Raw genomic sequence first — 21033 nt, forward strand, 5'->3', positions numbered from 1 at the left:
CTCTCAAATGGTGAGTATCTAATTTCAGAACAAAAGCACCCTTTTCAATTAAATTAAACTAGATGATTGGACAGTTTCTTTCTCCTCTCCACGGTTTCAGAGGACAAAAGGTTGCTGGATGAGTCTTTCACGGGTAGGTTGAGTAATCTCATCCTAAAAAAAACCCCAGACCCCCAGTTCTGCACAGAAACACTCTGATTACATCTGGAGCTGCAGCTCTCTGATTTGGACTCTTTTGCAGGAGAGATACTTTCTAACATGCCAGCAGGAATCCTCCCCTCTGATTGGTGAACATGTTTTCCAGCTGGTTGTCGCCCCAGGGTGCCCACTATTACTGCTGAAGTGCCCTTGAACTAGGCATCCCAGTAGACATTGCTTCTCTTTAAAGGGTCACAAGTCAAAATCATTGGGAACCAACGTAGAGCACCGCTCCAAAACTCTAAACTGACCCAGTTTGATCTAGTTTGAGTAGACCACGTCCAATCACATTACAGGATTGTATGACACACATGTAAACCTGGAGGAACAGCAGATTTTTTTTTAACATCAAACTCAAAGGAGTTTCATACTTTTTTTTTTAAACTTTAAAATGTAGCATGGATGATTCTCTGATTCTGGATACATCTGTGATCTATGTTGCGTTGTTGCCTTACTCATCACTGTGCCAGCAGGTTTAACTGAATCAGGCTGTCAAGTCAGAAACACATGCCTGCACAGACTGTGGCGTGAATGAAAACAACATATGAAGAGTGTTGTTCCAAATTCAAATATTCCCACCATCTGAAAAATGTACACATAGACTTTAAACCTAAAAATAAATGCTAGTTCTTTTTTGAAGGATTGTAAGAAACATAAAGCTGCACTCATTTATATTTTTATATTAAAAATGGATCTAATGATATTTATAGTTTGAAAGGGGTCACTCGTAGTGATGAAATTTGATTTCATTGTGCGGCCCTACAGAGCTCTGAACGACTTTCATTGTTTTGGTTTTGCGGCTGCAGCTTTATTCTTGGGATTCAGTCTCATCACTCATCATTACCAGCAGCAGCAGGCAGCTTTTTTTGTGAAAAAGTTCAGATAAACCCACTGTACGCTACCTGACCAGCACCAAACGGCAGACAAAGTTAGAAACTAGCTGGTCAACAGAGTGGAGCAATTAGGCAGATTTTTTTTTTAGGTACGTAGAGACCAAGAACAGAGCTTAAAGGAGAGTCAATGCTGGACTTACATTCATCACGTGGACTACAGACAACTCCAAATAAATTCTAATGTTGCTCCGAGTCTGCTGTTTGCTAACACATTCACCGTGGCAGCTTTATAAGGTGATAATATTCCAATTTTCTGTTTACATCTTTTTGCGCTGCCCCCAAGTGGCCAAAAAAATAAATGATTACTACTTTAAGCTTAACTTGGATCCCCAAACTTTACAGATAAACACCTCCGCTGAAGGAGATATTATCCTCAAAACCAAAACAATTAAAAACAGCTTATTGTGTGTTGCATATTTGCAATAATCAGTATATCAAATATTGGTTTGGTTAATATATTTGATATTATTGACCAAAATCACAAAATATTCTTTGTATCATACTGTTATGTATGTAGATTTTAATGGATCTAAGCAGTCATCATGACTGACTATAACCATCATAACTGTCAGGCCGTCTCCACCAAACACCACATCAAAGCCTATAAGCAGTTGCTAGGCAGATCTAAGATATCCCTAATAAAGTGTAAATGGAAAAATCCTTTTTATACTCCTTGAACACGCAAATGGCTGTTTGTTGTGGCTCTTAATTCTGAATTCATTAATTAAATTATTTTCTTAATTACATTTTTTATAAACTGTACTGTAGTCACACCTACTACTACTGAGTCACTGTTGCTCTGCCTTTGTTTGCAATTTACGTTGTTTTCCCTCTCCTAAATGTCTATTTTCCTTGTGGGATCCCAAAGCTTCAGTTCATTAGCTCTGACAAACATCAGGAAACCCTCATTTAGTGTGAAAAACAATGAGGAATTCATGCTGGATTGCTCGTGCATAATATCTGCGTCTGCCAGTCTGAATTAGGAAAAAAAGCAAAGAATGGAAATTGATTCTATTGTTGTGAGTTACAGCATTAATGAACAGAGCCAACTACGCCTAGCAGGGGAAATGAAACTGATGGGAAAGATTTGATAATATAATTTAACTTAATATATACAGGGTGATACTGACGCAACAGTTATTTTGACATTGTTTGCAGTTCTGTAAAGTGTAAAATATTTCCTAAATTGCTACATAAATATTTTGAGTTGTTTCTTTTTAAAGAGAGGTAAAGGGTTGGGTCACGTTGCCTAAAGTTGCGTGAGCACTGAAATTGAAACTAAATGCCTTTGTCAAGATACCAAAACGCTTTATCACTGTAATTATATACTGATGTGGCCTATATGACTTCCTCTAATGCGCTGTGGTTGTGTCTCTGTGTGTAAAGCATCACTGTACATGGATCCAATTACACCACAGTCATGAGGCGGGTTTGGTTTGCTGGATGTTATGAAATCTGTGTAATCATCTCCATACCCGTCCACCCGCAAGGAGAAATATGTAAAAGTTCAAAGGTGTTTTATCACTGAGTGTCATGTCAATGCAGTAATTTCTTGCATAGGGGGACTTGTGATGATCCTTTGTTCCACCATACAACTTTAAGAAAAAGTCAAACAAAGACATCTGTTCTTTTCATATGATCTTCTAATAGGACACCAAAAAGTTGCCTGACAATCAACACTTTGATCTCTTATATTTTTCAGAAATTATCCTGGACTCCTGGATTCGGTCATTTCAAACCTTCTGCAAAGAACACTGTCGTTTCCTATTACTTCCCTGTATGCTTTGTATAGCATAATGATTCTCTGTATCTGCCTTTAGGAAAATTGTGGTCCAGAAGTGTGAAGGTGGCTTACAACCTGCTGCACAAACTGGGAACCAAACAGGAACCACTCGTCAGACCTGGAGACCGGGTAAGTAAAAGAAAACCAAACCAAAAAAATAATAATAAACTGATGATATTGATGGATTGAGATGGAGAGAACCACAGAGAGACAAAGAGAAAACAAAGACCAAAGGTTGGAGTGATGTCCCAACTTGAGGCTTGAGAGTACTGTGACTTGAGTCGGAGGTAAGTCACAAAAAGTTTGACATGACATGTGACTGCTGTGAGACTTGACTTGATTTTAGACTTGAAAGTAAAGACATTCAAGTCTTAAGTTTCGACCCGGTAAATCTCTGAAACCTGGCACAGAACTGCGATAGACAATGTGGTCGAGATGAACCTTTGCAACCTAACATGTTGCAAGTATCAGAAACAATGGCGGAAGCTCATTGTGGTCTTATGTCCCGCAGGGGACAAAGAAGATTAAATAAGTAAAACCCTGAAACAATAAAAAAATAAGACCTGTGTCAGGCCTTGCTTAGCCGCTCACATTGCATATTTAATTTTGAGGCCTGTGCGTTGCTATAGCCAGACAATCAGACTGAATTGCCATTTTATTTCACTTTATTCATTCAGTGTGATATTGTGTTCATCTGAGCTCATTTCAGCAATGTGATGAATCATCTTGCCGATTTTCACTCAGCGAGGTAGCTACGGTAACCTACTTTTTTTTACAATGATTGAGGAAATATGTCGATTTAAGAGTTGTTATTTCTGTAAGTCGATTTCTAAAAACCTGTACAGCTGTGTTGATCTCATCAAAGCTTGTTGTCATCTTGGTGGCCATTTTTATGTCACTGTTTTTCATGGAAGGTAGCTAGCTAGGTATGTACTGTAGGAAGAGGACGTCTCCATTCTGAATCCTGCCTACAAAGCTGTGATTGTTTCTATTGTTTCTCTAATCGGGGAAACGGCTGTCAATGAGTGTTACATAGCATTGACTGGACCTGGAGTGGACAACAACATGAAACGATGTTGGGGCGGCTGTGGCTCAGCAGGTAGAACAGGTCATCCACATGTCAAAGTGTGAGACACTGAACCCTAAATTGCACCAGCGCTTTGCATGGTAGCTCACATTCATATAGCGCTATGGATGCAGCAATGTCCAGAAAAAATGTCCTGATTACTCTGCATAATCCACAGACCTTGATTTTCACAGTTTTCACAGAGACAGATTTCTTCAGTAGAAAGTGGTTGAATGGGATACGTTGCTGTTTTTCAAATGTCATGTTTTCAGCACCACAAACACATTTCACTTCCAGTTTCAGTTGCCCACCTCGTTGCATCGAGGTGGAAAAGACAAATTTCAGAGACAAATATCGCAAAACCTGAGCTAACAAAACCAAACTATCTGCGAGGCTAGATACCACTAGAGGTGAACTGACCTTTTAACAAGAGTCAGCACTCTGCTCAGAGACAGCTGGACTCAACATCAGACCTTTTCCTCTGCTGTCTCTTTGGTTCCCTTTGGTATTAGAACATCACAGAGTTTTCTGACATCACTTCTCAAGATTTTTGGGTACCGGCCAAAAATCCTTGGCGACCAAAAACATGGCCATTACTCATTGTTTTATAAATGGACACATGTGTAGCCCGTCCTTCCTTTCCTGTCAGTATAATCATCACATCACACTCGGGGCCTCTTTACCCAACACGCCTCCACACATGAACTGACGATCATACTGAAGTGGAAAAAAGTTCAGTAATAGTCCCACATGTGTCTGCTGCCATGTGACACCCCCACGTCTCTGTTCTCCTTCTTCTTGTCCCTCTTTCATCTTTATTTTAAGCTTGATCTCCCGCTCGGCTGAAGTCTAAGTCAAGACTGGCGTGATGCCAGTGTGTGTGTGTGTTTTTTATGTATCTCAGCCGGAAGGTTGTGTGTTTTAATTACTGTATAACTTCTTTTTCTTCCCACTCAGTGTGGATTACAAACTGTTTTTTTTTTCACAGTTTTACTGAAGTTATAATAAGTTGCATGCAGAGACATTACGGTGTTGTTTTTTAGAGGACTGTGTCTTGCAGGATGATTACAGAAATGAGTTTTACTGAGAGCGTTTAGAAGGCTGAGGAGATATAAGTTGTTATTTTATGAAAATACATTACAGGTTGTGTAATTCTATGTGGGGAAAAAAATCTCAGTTTCAGGAAATGAGACTGGTGAAGAATCGAATATGTTTTGTGGTAGTAGTATATTTCTAAATGGTTTCATAAAATATATGGGGGTCATGACATGTTCTAAAGGCAGGGAATATTACATTTCCTCAGCCCCACAGAGCTCTGTATAATCCATTAAAACAAACTGTTACAGAAAATTAAAAAGGTCACAAAATATTCCTATCTGGTTATTTTATCTATAAGTATAAAAATTAGATTAAAATTAGATTTTGAAAATAATATTTGCAATCTAAACATTAATTACGCTGCAGAGGTGGGGGTGCTGAGGGGTCTGCAGCACCCCTACTTCCTTTGGCTTTATAGCAAAATTTTGAACCATGAAAATTTTATGTCAACGATATTTGATATTTGCGTGAATCTGAACTTCCAATTCGGTATACGAGGAGGAAAGAAAGGACTTCTGAAATAACGTTAGCTGCTTTGAAGCTGCTAACCTGAGTCTAAGGAAAGGAGAGAGGAGATGAGACCAAAACCACACAGAAAATAAAGAGAAGAGAAGAGACAGCAATGGGCAACTAACGTATCAGTGTGTATGCTAAAGGCACTTCACAAAGACACTTCTCCAGCGCAACAAATGTTGGGGTCACAGTGACATAAAAACCAGGTGAACATTCATAAGCCAATCTGCTCCTTTGAAAAAATCCAGGTTTTTCTCAGTGAAAATTGGTGGATAGAAACTTTAAGAATGTTTTTATACAGTATGACCTTTTTGTGAGTCTCTGCAGCCTCATGCGCACACAGTAACAGAGTAATATCCCCTCCACTCTCGCTGGTGTGATCTACAGCTGAAACCTGAACGGCTCCAATGAGATCTGCACATGTCAACATTAGTCCTGTTAAAGCGTCATTACACCGCACTCAGGTGCACTTAGATTATAGCTTCAACCCCATGCCACACACACACACACACACACACACACACACACACACACACACACACACACACACACACACCAGTCCAGTACTGTATATGGAAGCTATTACGCAGCACTTAGGCTGTTATCATCACTACATGCAACTGGAGCCAAACTGGATCCAACATGGCCGAGCAGGAGATAAAGGCTCTGCTGTAACGTTATAGAAGCATGTTGGATCTGGTTGTTATGTTCGTGTCCTGGGTGTAAGATGAGGAAATATGTTTCATCAGTAGAAATTAAAATGATGTTACTGTTCTCAAAAAAAAAAAAGATCATAGAGCTCAATCAACTCGTGATAATGTCAACAAAAACAGAACATTATAAACTTTACAAAGGTAATGCTTATTGCGGGGCTGGTTTGGGTTAAAAAGGTAAAATAAATCTAATCTGTCAAGTTGAATGTTTGTCGTTTTCCACTTGTTTTTCTTTAGTTCAATGTGTTAGCATTAGGTGAAATGCTCCCTTGCATTAAATCTGTTTTTTTATAATTGCAGTTTGTCCTTTTTTTTTTTTGGCATTACTACACCGAAGCGTATCCAGACTTCTGAGCACTCTCCACACCACCACATTGTCACTCTACATGTGCATTAATACAATACAATACAATACTCCAGTTCAGAACCAGTTCTCACTATCTAAAGATGGTAATGTGTTGTTCAGGTGTACAAAAAAAGTGAAAGAAGTAGATGTTTATTAAATGTTAATTCAATTTTGCACCCACTTTTTCCTTGATTTATAATATATTTACTTACCCCTTTTTACAGTTTATTGTTCTGATTTTCTTTTCTTTACATCCAGAGGTTTGTTGTTATATTTGCTGCTGTTATATGTAACAGTTTTGGCAGTTTAACATAACTTAAGTGTGCCAGTTCAACAGCTTGAACTGAAGTGAAATGAGCTGAAACAGAGAGGAAGATGCTGAAGGGGGATAAACAAAGAGACACTCAGCCAGGAGAGGGAGAGATACTGAAGAGAAATGGAGGAGAGAGACGGTAAAGCCATAGCACAACAAAAGTGGAAAAAGGAAGTTACGAGGGAAAGGATTTAGAGAGAGCAAGTGAGAGACATTGACCAGATGCCCCATGAAAGATTTAGCTTCATTCCTCTACGATAAGACACATCGGCCGCTCGGCTGAACATCTGGCTCTCTGGCGACAGTCCATATCAGTGATCATCTCAACATCACACACAACACAGTTGTTTTTTTTTTATTTTTACTTTTTTGCTGATTTGTCTTTTCATTCTGTAATGAAACACAAAATCCACAAAATGCTTCTGTGTTGGTACAGATGGGTGACAAATTGAATCAAAAATCTGAATAAATGAGTGTAGAAACATAATGAAGCAGATGCTACCATACAGGTCGCAAATGCTCACTGAATGGTTTGATGAGTATGAAGCTGTTCTGGAGTCTTGAGGTGGAACGACATCTTACTAACACACTTTACGATGGCTTTTCCTTTCATTCGTCACCCATCCATACATTTTAAATACAATTTTTATCCTTAAGGCAGAGACACAACCATCATTGTGTAACAATAGTAACAACAACATAACTTCCCTGATATACTTCTTACCTCCCAACTCTAACTCCTCTGTCCTGTCTCCGTCTGCCTTTAGGTGGCATTGGTTTTCCCAAACAACGACCCTGCTGCCTTCATGACAGCTTTTTACGGCTGCCTGCTGGCCGAAGTCGTCCCTGTGCCAATAGAAGTACCACTGACCAGGAAGGTAAGCTTTCATGATGCAGTATCGCCTTATACTGAAAGGTGTTTTGTAATATTTTGCCCTTGTATATGTAAATTAGGTTGCACAAACCATCTGTCAATATAATCCAGTTCAATAAAGGTGAAGTAAGTGTATTTGTGGTGCATAGTCGCAGTAGTCTCAATACACTTTTCCAGAACACAGCATACTTCCAAATACAGTAGTTCTGCATATGCATGTTGTGTTAACAGAGAAAGAATGGTGAATAATAATAAAAGAAGAAGAACTTTAAATGAGTTGTATGTGTCTAAAAGTAAACGTACCGTTGACTGTCTTGAATTGAGCAAAGACTTCAATCAGCTCCTCTCTGACACGGCATCAATAAGAACTGAACATTATCGGCTTTACAAAGACAGGATTTGCTGCAGGTCTGTTTTCTTGCATTGCATTGTGCAGATGTCCCTAAAACGGAAACTGGTATCATCTGTCTTCTTTGTTTGCTTCATGTGCGCAAAATTTAATCTTTCTAGGACTACCCAACCCTGACTACTAAACATTATGTTCATATACGGCTAATTTCCAAGAGCATAGCTGAAACGTAAAGTATGCCTCCTAGATGACATTATTTATCTAAGTAAGGAAGAAACATTTATATTTAATGTATCTGCAAACATGATAGATGGAGAAAGAGAGGAAGTAATGGAGAGCTTGTATGTTTTCTTGGTTGCTTGAGAAACAGATGGACTTTAGGCAGCCAGAGAAGTTTTTGTTGCCATTTCTTCTTTTTCTTCACGTCAAACAGCATTAGTAAGTTGAAAAGAGGACACGCAGCAGAGTCGAACAGCGCTAATTCACACCAGTCAATGGAGCTAATTCTTCACCAGGGGATTGCATTCAAAGCATGAGTCATCAGAAGGCGTCGTGGTTTGAGTCATGGTGCAGCACAGAGGACAATGAGCCCTGCTGAGGTGTAATCAGAGCCAAATGTCTCTGAAGAAACATCTCTGCTGTTGTTGTTGTAGGTTTGTTTGAGTCATAGTTTGGATTGGCTGTCACACTGGCCTGTAACGTCCTCTGGGAGGACTCAGGAGGACTCAGGAGTGTGTGTCAGAGTCAGTGGAGGTCGGAGTGTGGCTTTGTGAGTTGTTGTTGTTTTTTTTGGACACGTTTTTCTTTCCATTTTTTCAATAATTCATGTTAAACAAATTTATAAAATTACCAAAAACAAATAACAAAAAATGTGAGAATTCTTTCAAATTTATCTGGAGTTTTTTTTTCTTTTGTTTTAATTATGCATCACTGTTTCACATGAGAAACAGCACAACAACTCGTTGAACCACACTGACACAGAAGGGGGAATTACTGTCTTTCCAGCAAAGTGCTATCCACACATGTATTATCTGCTGCTGTAGTATTTCTCAAACTTATTTTAATAGTTTTCTTTTACTTAGTGAAGGCTGCATCTACTTACACTCCGGTTGTTGTGGTCAAAATGTCAAAACATTTATACTATAGTGTTTATTGTCCTCTACTCGTCAATAAAATGTCACCCTTGAACTATTTCTTGAAGTTTTTTTTAGATATATGGGCATGTTTTTGTAGAGCCTGCTGGTATATTGACCATATAAAGTGGTCATCCATATGATAAGGAATATCATATGCTTACACTGTTTAATCTAAATGAGTCACTTTTATATTTTCACCATAAAGGAAATGCAAAATGTACTCTTTGAAAAACAACGTGCAATATTTGCCAACTTCATCCAAACTTCGGAAACGAACGGTCACTCTACATTGTCTATTCAATTCAATTCAATTCAATTTTATTTATATAGCGCCAGTTCATAACAGAAGTTATCTCATTGCACTTTTCCTACACAGCAGGTCTAGGCCGTACTCTTTATAATATCATTTATATTATTTACAAGTCTATGAGAAAATGAACAGCACTTTTATTTTCAGAACCCTGGACACTCAAAGTAAGACCTCCCACTTTACAACTGTATAGAACAGAGGAGCTGAGCAGGACGCAGTTATTGATTGATTATAATCCAATCCAGTTGATTAATCACATTTGATCCCTCTGTCTCTCCCCAGGACGCCGGCAGTCAGCAGATCGGGTTTCTGTTGGGGAGCTGTGGAGTGACGGTGGCTCTGACCAGCGACGCCTGCCATAAAGGGTTACCCAAGAGTCCCACTGGAGAGATCCCACAGTTCAAAGGTCTCTCTCACACACACACACACACACACACACACACACACACACACACACACACACACACACACACACACACACACACAGCCTATCATCACACCTGTGCACATACCGGCATGGAGTGTATTTGTGGCAACTTGCACAAACTCGATGCTCGCACTAGTGTTAAATATCAAGAATCGAGATCCCAGTATTAGTGGGAATTCTTGCCAAGATCTATTCCCTTTTCCGTTGGAAAAATCCCTGTGGGAACCTGGAATTCTTAGCAAGTGTGTGCTTGTGTGTTAGTGTACTGAAGATGATCATATGAACTGAAACAAAGATGCCTCCTTCAAACCATATTATCACTATCAGTCAGCTGTCATAGCTAAATACTTATAAGTTCAACCTTAAAATGCTGTTTTAACAGTAAAATAACTGGATCAACTTTTCAGCTGCAGCCGTTTTTTCTGTATTACTTTTCACACTGAAATAGCAGTATGCAGTTCAGCTGTGTGGCAAAATATTTGATAGAATAAGAGAAGTGAAAAATCTATGTAATTTATGTAAATAAAAATGATGCAGGCGGTTCAACAAGTGGCTCAATCAGACCTGAATGGCTTCCATCCCCAAATCTAGAGTGCACAGTTCAACAAGTGGAGCATCAAGTGCAGAAATTTCCCTAAAGTTACAACTAAACATCCAAGAACTCAAATGTTGGTAACCATCGAAACAACACATCAAAATGTCTGCATGTAACAACATTTTCTTCTCTGCCACTTCACGCAATGAACTGAGGTCCGCACTATGAAGACGGTCATACACAGATGGAATAAAACAGATAAGAGAATATGCTGGAAAAGAGACTCTCAAATGTTTCTGTATGGTTGGCATTTTGTTTTTTTCCACCTCAAAAATAGTGTCCTTGGAAAAAAAATTGTAAAATGTAAATGTATTACTACATAACACACATTAAAAAATAATGCCACACAATCAGAAGAAAACACAGTTTTATGATAAATTATATGCAGTTCTGTGTTTAAAATCAAAGTTAATTCATGGCAAAAAAAAATATTTGAGTGATGCATTCCCAGGAAGTAATAATTTAAAAATTATGGGAAAACACTGAAGCCTGGGCAAGACAAATGTATTTGAATTAGCGCCTTTCAAACACAGAGGCAATTCAAAGTGCTTTACATAAAGCAAATAAATGCATTAGGGCAACATTTTGAAACACAATAAAATACGAAAAGCATCAATTATAATAGATCAAATTAGATACACTTAAATATAAATGGGCAAAAACTAATGGACCAGAAATACTATAATGCAGTTATAAGGCAGTAATGAGCCCAATACAGCACCCAACCACCCTAACACAGTAAACACATGTGACAAACACACTGATATGCAAACCCAAAACACACATACACACACTCGGAGTACAGAGGTGAGAGGTCAAAGTATAGCCGTGCCTCTCTTGTTTCTGCGCAGCTTTCCTGTGTCTCTCAGTAGGATGAATGGACAGACTGATGGCAGCAGACAGCTAGTCTGGGTAATGGATGACAAGATGATAGAGAGACATAGAGAGAGAGAGAGAGGAGAAACGGAAAGAGAGAGAGAGTCGGTGAAGCAGAATTGCAAATCGATGAGGAAGCAGCTGACAAGAAGGAGGAGAGAAAGAGAACGGATGGAAGACGACACGATGAACTGAGAATAGAGAGACATTAGCACTGAACAGAGAGAGAGAGAGAATCTCCCAGTGATTAATAACAACTGATTTTCAGTAATGGATGTATAAATAGCAACATGATGCGGCCAGATTTACTGCTCCTCACTCAGCATGGATTTAGGTGTGTGTGTGTGTGTGTGTGTGTGTGTGTGTGTGTGTGTGTGTGTGTGTGTGTGTGTGTGTCTCATTAAGGTGGAGTGCTCCTCTTATTGATCAGCAGGCTTTAAACTCGTCTCATTCAAATGGCTGATTGTTTCTTCTGTCTCACTGCCCGGGCAGGAACAGGAGCATTAATTCAGACATTAACAGCCCTCAGATACTCAATATTTTACATTCACTCACTCATGTTCTGCCGTGTAAACACTGAGCACTGAGCAACGCATCCTCGTAATAATAATAATCCGTCTTTATAACAGTAGAGGTAAAAGTTAATGCGTTTAGATTCTCTACATACTTCCACTTGGCCAAATAATACACAATTATAACATTTCTATTCAGTGATATGTGAATGACCTATGAAATCAGGAGCCATCAGCAATCTGACATTAAGTGTTCGATGTCCAATGGCATCCTCAAATTCAATGAAGAAATATCAGAAACATCCTTGTTTTAGTTAACTCATCACATATTAATGGCACCTTTCATCAAGCATATAGTGCCAAAAATATAGGTAACTATCATCTTACTTTATCGTTTAACGTAACATACTGTAGCACAGCCCTGTTTTTATCAAATTCTAATTGTTTCAGAATTTAGTTTAGTCACTAATTATGTGACTTTTGTTCACAAGTATTGTTTTACTTTTAACTGCTGTAGCTCAGGTGGTAGAGGGGATTGGCCATCATTAATTGTAGGGGTGGTGGTTCAGTCCTCCTTCTGTCCACATGTCGGAGTGTCCTTGAGCAAAACACTGAACCCAAAATTGCCCCCCAACGTACAGTAAGATGCTTTGAACAACAGTGTCTGCCAAATGAATACAGTGTGATGAAAAACTGGGCAATGTGGACCTAAATGAACCACATAGAAAAAAGACAAAAAGGTTTTATTCCCTATTAATCAGAACTAATAAAAGACTGCAGTGCACAATAAATAGCTCGCCCCATTACACCTCCAATTATTTTGTCTTTTATAGAAGCACAGTTGACCACTAGTGTATTATTATCAGAGTAATACTTCATTCCCAGGAGAAATATCTTTGGTTAAGTGATGTTTACTAGTTTCCTGTAGATACTGAGCCATGGCAGATTGCAAAGGTGGCTTGCAGGTCTCACGTTAAATAACTGCAGGAGCAGGATATTCATATATTTAAAATAATGCACGTCCGTCTTTTACAACAGGTTGTCTATGGTGGATCTGGCTGGATTTCGTGTTTCATACATGTCTGTTCATTTTACAGTTTGGCCTCCTGGAAATCAGCAACTGGACTGAAAAAGTTTGGTTCATGTAACCGTAACCAACTCTTTTACTCAGTTATGACCAAAGAAGGCAAACTGTTAGTATGATCACACCCTCAATTCTAAATCCAAACCCAATCCTAGCACCAGTCTCAATGGACCTTAGCAGGTAAATCAGGAAGAAAAGATCAACCTATGAATGTTAAAATAAAAATGTCCCCATTTCCCAAAACCCCGAAAATACATCAAATGGAAACAGTCTTGGAGAAACCTTTTCCAGACATGGAGACATTAGGATGTTTGTTTTGTGTCTCTGTGTGTCCAGGCTGGCCCAAGGTGCTGTGGTTTGTCACAGAGTCCAAACACCTCTCCAAACCTCCCCGAGACTGGTTCCCACATATCAAGGACGCCAACCAGGACACTGCCTACATCGAGGTAACACACACACACACACACACACACACACACAGATACAAACACTGAAGTGTGTCTACTCTGGGGCACTAAAACATTTCCACATGTGTAGTTCCAGGCATTACTTTTTTTTGTGAATGGAAATCAATGGTGCTACATGTCTTTTGGATTAGAATCACACTGCAGCCGAGTGGATGTTTCACCGTCTCTCTGCCGGTCAATGCCATCATCTCGTCTGGTTGGTTTGAATTTACCTGGCGTCCCTGTAAGCTGCCGGGCAGTAATTGCACCGGCAGCAAGGTGAAATGTCTCCTTGATTGCACCGGGGATTGAAAAAGGCCGAAAGGAAAATGATGAAAGAAGAGGGGTGACTGAAAGGCGATCAACCTTCTGTTTTTAACAGAGGCCACGTCCCAGACAGTCGAGACAGATGAAATTACTGTTGCTCAAAGAAATTTGTCTTTTTTATTTTTCAGAAACACTAACGTTTTTTTGTAAGATGTCTCAACATGATTCATAACTTTAATAGCAGCCCATTATGTGCTTCGTTTTCATGCAGTCATTTGTCAGATAGGCGCCAGACTTTTCAGACAGAGATCTTATTTTGGAAAGAATCTCATTGATTACTGTCGACTCCGCTGCACTCAGACATGATTTTGGTTTTTGCAACTCTGAAAAGAAGAACCTTAAATTCATCGATCAATATTTCTACAGCTGATTCAGGCCTCGACAATATATTAATATTGTTATCACAATGTCTCAAGATGACAGCACGTTTTTATAGTCGCACAGTTGACTGACATACAGTATTTTGACTGGCACCACCAGTATTGTTTTATATGCTGCAATGAGAAACAAATTGGTCGTCACAAAGGGAGTCGGAGGCAACAGTTCTTTAGGGATCTACCAACCAGGAGAAAAGGGTCACTGAATTCACATATAAGTATAAAGGTTTTCTTTTTATTAAGCTATTAACTGTCCACTTCCGAACACAGATGGGGTTTTTTTTTTTTTTTACACTTATAAGCGAGCCAAACAACCCTGCCGATGTACAGCAGATTTGAGACAAATCTGTTATTAACTGCAACATTTGAAAACAGCATAATGAAAGTTGCCTGGGTTGGTAATACTTAAAAAATTCTATTAAAAAAAATTATAATTTTATAAAAAGTATTCTGGGGTTTATCGGTGTTCATTTCCAATATTAAAAATCATCAGATCAATTCTACAAAAATTTAAACTGGGTTTTAAAAATGCCGTCAACTGCCGTTTGCAGTCAAAAAAAACAACTATTTGACTTAACTATTTTACATGACTAGCATAGCTGCTATAGAGCTGTCCTCATCACAAGAGGACCTCATTCACTGCAGGTTTCTTTGGATGTGTTCCTTTCTGGAAATATTTCAGTAATAATCTGCAAAAACTAAACAAACAAAGAAAAAAAAAAAAGAAATCAGTCAGCCTGAGACACACAGTAAGTACACTGTCTCTCTGTCTCTGTCTGTCCAGTATAAGACCTGTAAGGACGGCAGCGTCCTCGGTGTGACGGTGATGAGGATAGCCATGCTCACACACTGCCAGGCCCTCACACAGTCCTGCTCATACACAGAAGGTAACACACACATTTACACTGTATTTACAGTAATGTGTTGTTTCTCACTGAATGTGGCGTTAAGGTTCATCTCTGTCTGTCTCTCGTCCTCCAGCTGAGACCATAGTGAATGTATTAGACTTCAAGAAGGATGTAGGACTGTGGCACGCTGTCCTGACTGTAAGAAAAACACACCTTAACCTTTACTGGCTTGCTTAATCATTTCAAATGATGAATGAAAGAATAAAAGCAAAATTAAACTGACTATAATCATGTTTTTTTCTTTTAATAAAACATAGAAAATCATTTTTATGTTGTCATCAAATCAGCTTTGCTTGAGTCCCAAAGTTAGCTGGGATTTTTGTTGGTGACTTTTGAGCAGGAAATAATAAGCATAGAGTTAAATATTGATGTAACAATTCTGTCTGTATATGTTTCTGTCTTTTAAACAAGTTATACATATTTTAACTTCACACTTTAGAAAAACACGTTCTCCTGCAACATCCCTCACTGTCTATTTTCTGCCCGTCTCTGTCAGAGTGTAATGAATATGATGCATGTCATCAGTATTCCCTACGCCCTCATGAAGGTCAACCCTCTGTCATGGATCCAAAAAGTCTGCCAGTACAAAGGTAACAAAATCAACCCAAACTGAGAATGTCCTAATTTAACATCCATAAATCATGTACATGTTACTTGACATGAGTGTACCTACTGTAAACAAATCAGACTGTCACCAGGAAGACTTTCAGCCTCTTTTTCTGTAGTTTTGTATTTTACATTGTGATCCAGCTGATCAGATTTGGAGGGAAACCTGCTGGATAGTTTTACAGCACAAAACAGAAAGGGGTCACTGGTTGTGTTTGATTGTGGACTGTATTTTATTTAAAGGAGTTTCTGATATTTTCATAACCCCCATTTACAAACAGGGGGGAACAAAATATAAGAAACACCTCTCAGTACAATGTAATAGAATATAATCCCCAGTGTGACCCAGTGAACAGCACCAAAAACTTTGGTGGCTCACAGTTGAAGTCACTCCTCTCTGGCATGGAGTCGTATGTTGGATTTCATTACATTGTATGTTTCCGATAAATGAGAATAAAATGTGAAGTAACTGAAATCAAACAGTCTTGCTAAGTGAATAAAGCAGACACAAACTCTGTAGTGATTTAACTGTTTTGGACAAACTACATGAGTCAGACCCCACACAAGCTTTTGTCACAACACTAATGCATCATTATTTTAGGTTCTTGTTACATTGATGGATTTTTATCAGTCGAATTGGCATTTGTTATGTTTGACCTCTAACATCCTGAAATCCACAGGGCTACTTGAGCAATAACGCAGAGCCATTTTATGATGGCCATGAGTTTAGAGTAACTGAGTATAAATTTATGTGTGATGTTGGTGCGTGTTTTCTGTGTAGCTAAGGTGGCGTGTGTGAAGTCGCGGGATATGCACTGGGCTCTGGTGGCCCACCGGGACCAGCGAGATGTCAACCTGACCTCCCTGCGCATGCTGGTGGTGGCTGACGGTTCAAATCCCTGTAAGAACACACTCTCTAAAAATGTAAAGTTTGCACTGTGGATGGCCAGAATGTTTTTTTATTTTTTTTATTTTATATACTATTATTATATTATATATATATATATTCTGTTATATATATTATATATTTTTTTTATCTTTCCAGCAAATAGCACATTATGATACAGTTGTATATTATGCTTTTCTTAATAATGGAACAACAGAACAAAAAATGCCATAAACTGCTGTATTGTGCACTAACCCTGTTTATTTGTCCTGACACTTTGTTAGCCTAATGTCGTATTTGCATCTTTACTAAAGAGCACTGTCCTTTACTGTCTCAGCTTTGATTGCTGGTCAGTTTTATTGTATAATAATTATATATTGTCACCTGTTAAGCAGCATACAGATTTTACATGTTGAGGTGGTACAGTAAGCTTGTAAATAGCCTGAGAGGCAAAACCCAGGGCAAAAAGTCTATCCCAAACCCCAGTGGAAACTACTTCCTCCGGTTGTACTTCCTAGTTGTTATGGGACTAAAGAATAAATATACCCAGACTACCTTTCTCTGCTGACAGATGGTTCTCTATGAACGGCTTCACATTTGAACATTTTATGACTGGCCAGTTTCTAAAGATTTGGAAAAAACCCACAAAATTTGCTCATCAAAAAGTGTAACAAAAATTGTAATTACAATTATAGCATCAAGAATAGCTGTAATGAGCTGCTTCCACCACTGTGCCTGCTGCTGTAATGCACGTAACAGAAGCACTGACTTTTTTAATTGTGTCTCTCAGGGTCGATCTCATCCTGCGACGCCTTCCTCAACGTCTTCCAGTCTAAAGGTTTGAAGCCGGAGGTCATATGTCCCTGTGCCAGCTCCCCCGAGGCTCTGACTGTAGCTATAAGGAGGTGCACGCACACACACACACATGCCAGAGGCAATTTTTCCACATATGCATGTTTCATCTCAAAAACAAGTGTCTTTTTATTGGTGTGTGCACACGTTAAACAAGACACACAGAAATGCGTATGAAGAGTTACAAAACAATTTCATTTAATAAGAAACAAAGACCAAAATGATCTGTGTTTTTGACTTTAGAGATGTTCAATGTACAATTCCAAATGTACTTGTTTAAAATATAATCAGGTTGTCGAATCCTCCAATTTTAAACAAAAATCCTTAAATATAAAAACCACTTTGTCATAAAATGATATATATTTTACGGCCTCATCCCCTGCAAACACTTTTCACTTTATCTTAGTCTGTGATTTTGCATGCCATATATTTATTTACTCTCCTTAGTAAATTAGTACCTTTTTTTAGCGGCTTCACCCTCCTTCCACTACGTCCCGTTCTTATTTTAGACTTTACAGTTTTGCGGCTTTTGAAACGCTAAACTTACAACCTTTCCACCTCTTTCATCATCCACACTGAAGTTCAACATCTAAAATCCACATTACAGCCAAACCAGCGTCGGCTGTAATTTTTGCCCCATGCTCTTAATTACAACACTGTAAAATCCCTGTGTGTGTGTGTGTGTGTGTGTGTGTGTGTGTGTTTGCGCCACACACAGGCTAATAAATAGCACTTTGCCTCAGCGGGTGTGGTAGTAATGAACTCACTTTATTTTCAGAAGAGATGCTTCAAAACTCATAAAAATCAAAACACATGCAAACAACTGCACTTGTGAGGACTTCACTGACATACAGCAGTCTCTTGCTCCTAATCCCAATTCTACCCTTAACCATAGTCTCCCTAAAATGTATTAACCCTTAGACAAAAATAAATGCCCTCACTTTCCAAAAATATTGTGACTTTGGAATTGCCCTCTCTTTGGAAAAATGTTACCAATTTTAAAAAAAAGTCCTCACTTGTTATCATTTTCCAAAACTGTCCTTTCTTTCTAAAAGTGTCTGAAATTTCCAAAAATGTCCTCGTATTACAAACATTTTGTGACTTTTCTCAAATATTGTGATTTTACGAAAATGTCCCCAGTTAAAAAAAGAATGTCCTCGCTTAACAAAATAGTTCTCACCTCCCCAAAAATGTCCCCTTACTTTCCAAAAATATTGTCACTTCCCAGTAACTTCCTCACTCTCAGGATCTAAGATTTATCACAAAGATAGGGTGCACTCCATTAGCCTCCATGCCATCTGACTGGCTGTCTCCACCCCTCTTGCAGGCCTGTGGAGGAGGGCAGCACCCCTCCTGGTCGCGGCGTGTTGTCCATGCAGGGCCTGAGTCATGGCGTGATCCGGGTCGACTCAGAGGAGAAGCTGTCGGTCCTCACGCTGCAGGATGTCGGCTCCGTCATGCCCGGAGGTGAGACGGATGGTGCAGGTGCTAATACTGCACCTGTACCTGCTCCCAAAACGATAAAACACACAGAAGGTTTTTGTACGTAACTACAGTTGGAGGTTCTGGTGCTTGACTTGAGTATTTAGTTTTTCTTTAGTTTTTCTTCTTTTCCTCCACTACTCTGAGGGAGATATTGTACTTTTTACTATTTATCAGATAGCTGGAGTTTATTTGTAGATTCATATTTTACATTCAACATAAGATAAATGTGACTGCTGTTGGGTAAAAATGCTCAAATCTCCAAAATGTTGATGAATCAAAGAAAGTAGCCCATGTCTAAATAAATTAGAGAATTTACTCAACCTGTACCAAATTTTTATGTCTGGTCTCCTTTTGCTCCTCATTTCCTTCTTTAATTCTTTCCTTCATTCCCTTCTACTTTTCTGCTTTTTTCAGTTTTTTATCAATCGATTCTTCTGTCCTCCCTTTTTCAACTGAAAATATCTGAAAATATGAAAATCCCCAAAACTGGAGATACAAGGTTTTCAACTGTCAGCAGAACCTTTTATTTGGATACTTGAGTACAGTTTACGGGTATCATTTATTACATGAATGCAGGACTTGTATTTGTAAAGGAGTATTTTTCCTTTTTGTCACTGGTACTTAAGTAAATGACCTGTACAGTATCACATGAAAACGGTCATTTCCTAATAGTTTTCTGTTGTTTAACAAAGGAAATGTTCGTGTAAAATTACACAATATCGTTATCATTGTAATAGTTTCTAATTCATAAAATCACAATGCTTCTTCCCCTGTTTCTTTCTCTCCCTGTCTGTAGCTATGATGTGTGCGGTGAAGCTTGAAGGTGTTCCTCAGCTCTGTAAAACTGATGAGATTGGAGAGTTGTGCGTTTGTACTGTTGCCACGGGAACCTCCTACTACGGTCTGGCCGGCATGACCAAGAACACCTTCGAGGTGAGAGTGTGAATGATTTTGTTAATGAATCAATTTCTTTTCTTTGTACTGTTTTAATTACATACCTTTTCTCACCTGTCTTAAAAAAAAAAAAAAAAAATGCCCAGGTTATCCCCACGTCCAACAACGGGGCTCCCATCAGTGAGTTTCCCTTCACCAGGACTGGCCTGCTGGGATTCATCGGCCCTGCAGGTCTGATCTTCGTGGCGGGGAAGATGGACGGTCTGATGGTGGTCGGGGGGCGTCGGCACAACGCTGACGACATCGTCGCCACGGCGCTCGCTGTGGAGCCCATGAAGTTTGTTTACAGGGGCAGGCAAGTGTTTGGTGCGGCGTTAAGCTGCTCGGTTCTCAGAGCTGTGCTCAGAGTGAAGATAGATTACTATTACTGATGCATTTCAAGTGCAGGCAGCATTTTAATGTTGTTTAACTACTATGCTGTTGGATAGTTTAATCCATTACAATGCATCATATGCAATAAGCTGATCATGTTTTCTGTTTAAGATCTTGATCTTCAAAGTAATTAAAGCGGTCAGAAAAATATTGTGGAGTAAAAAGTGCAGTATTTCGCTTTGAAATATACTGGAGTAAAAGTTATAAAGCTGCGTAAAGTGGAGAGAGTAAATTACAAGTGCCTCAAAATTAAGTAAATGTACCACCACTTTATTCTATTCTATTATTCTATATTTAAGTCTCATGTTTCGCTAGAAAAATGAAAAATACTCGACTCATGGTAGCTAATAAGTTAGCTAACTTAGCTAGTTAGCTTGCAAATGTTAGCCAGCCTCTTTACTAAAGGATTAACAGACTAGCTAGGTCGAGTAGGCTCGGCCTTTAATTAATCTTTTGACTGCCTGAATTATTTCTCTTGAGTTGGCAAGTGTCGCTGTGATAATGTTCCCTGAGGTGTACTGATGAAGCAAAACAATAGAATTGTTGGAGGGAACTCGTATATCATATTTTGGAAATGTTCAACTCTGCTTTTCCAATTGTTGTCCTGCATCAGGACACCTCGCCATGCTTTGTAACCGGCACATTATCTTTGCATAAACAGACTGTATTTCGCAGTATTGACTATTGTTCTTTGTAAACTTTCTTAAGTTTACAATGCTAACTATAGAATCAAA

General features: G+C 38.9%; 1 protein-coding gene across 5 annotated transcripts in view; it reads left to right on the forward strand.

The window, feature by feature from the left end:
* The window catches only part of dip2ca (disco-interacting protein 2 homolog Ca), a 234798-nt gene that overhangs the window by 172414 nt on the left and 41351 nt on the right, over nucleotides 1-21033 (forward strand). For all 5 annotated transcript variants that reach the window (XM_044219310.1, XM_044219314.1, XM_044219312.1 and 2 more), the window contains 12 exons: nucleotides 2912-3003; nucleotides 7691-7801; nucleotides 9875-9998; nucleotides 13423-13532; nucleotides 15021-15123; nucleotides 15218-15282; nucleotides 15641-15734; nucleotides 16532-16651; nucleotides 17427-17541; nucleotides 18816-18955; nucleotides 19770-19906; nucleotides 20014-20222. In XM_044219310.1, the coding sequence (XP_044075245.1) occupies nucleotides 2912-3003; nucleotides 7691-7801; nucleotides 9875-9998; nucleotides 13423-13532; nucleotides 15021-15123; nucleotides 15218-15282; nucleotides 15641-15734; nucleotides 16532-16651; nucleotides 17427-17541; nucleotides 18816-18955; nucleotides 19770-19906; nucleotides 20014-20222 (1420 nt within the window). The remainder of the gene's footprint in view (nucleotides 1-2911; nucleotides 3004-7690; nucleotides 7802-9874; nucleotides 9999-13422; nucleotides 13533-15020; nucleotides 15124-15217; nucleotides 15283-15640; nucleotides 15735-16531; nucleotides 16652-17426; nucleotides 17542-18815; nucleotides 18956-19769; nucleotides 19907-20013; nucleotides 20223-21033) is intronic.

Source organism: Siniperca chuatsi, linkage group LG13, assembly GCF_020085105.1.
Source record: "Siniperca chuatsi isolate FFG_IHB_CAS linkage group LG13, ASM2008510v1, whole genome shotgun sequence".
Taxonomy (NCBI): domain Eukaryota; kingdom Metazoa; phylum Chordata; class Actinopteri; order Centrarchiformes; family Sinipercidae; genus Siniperca; species Siniperca chuatsi.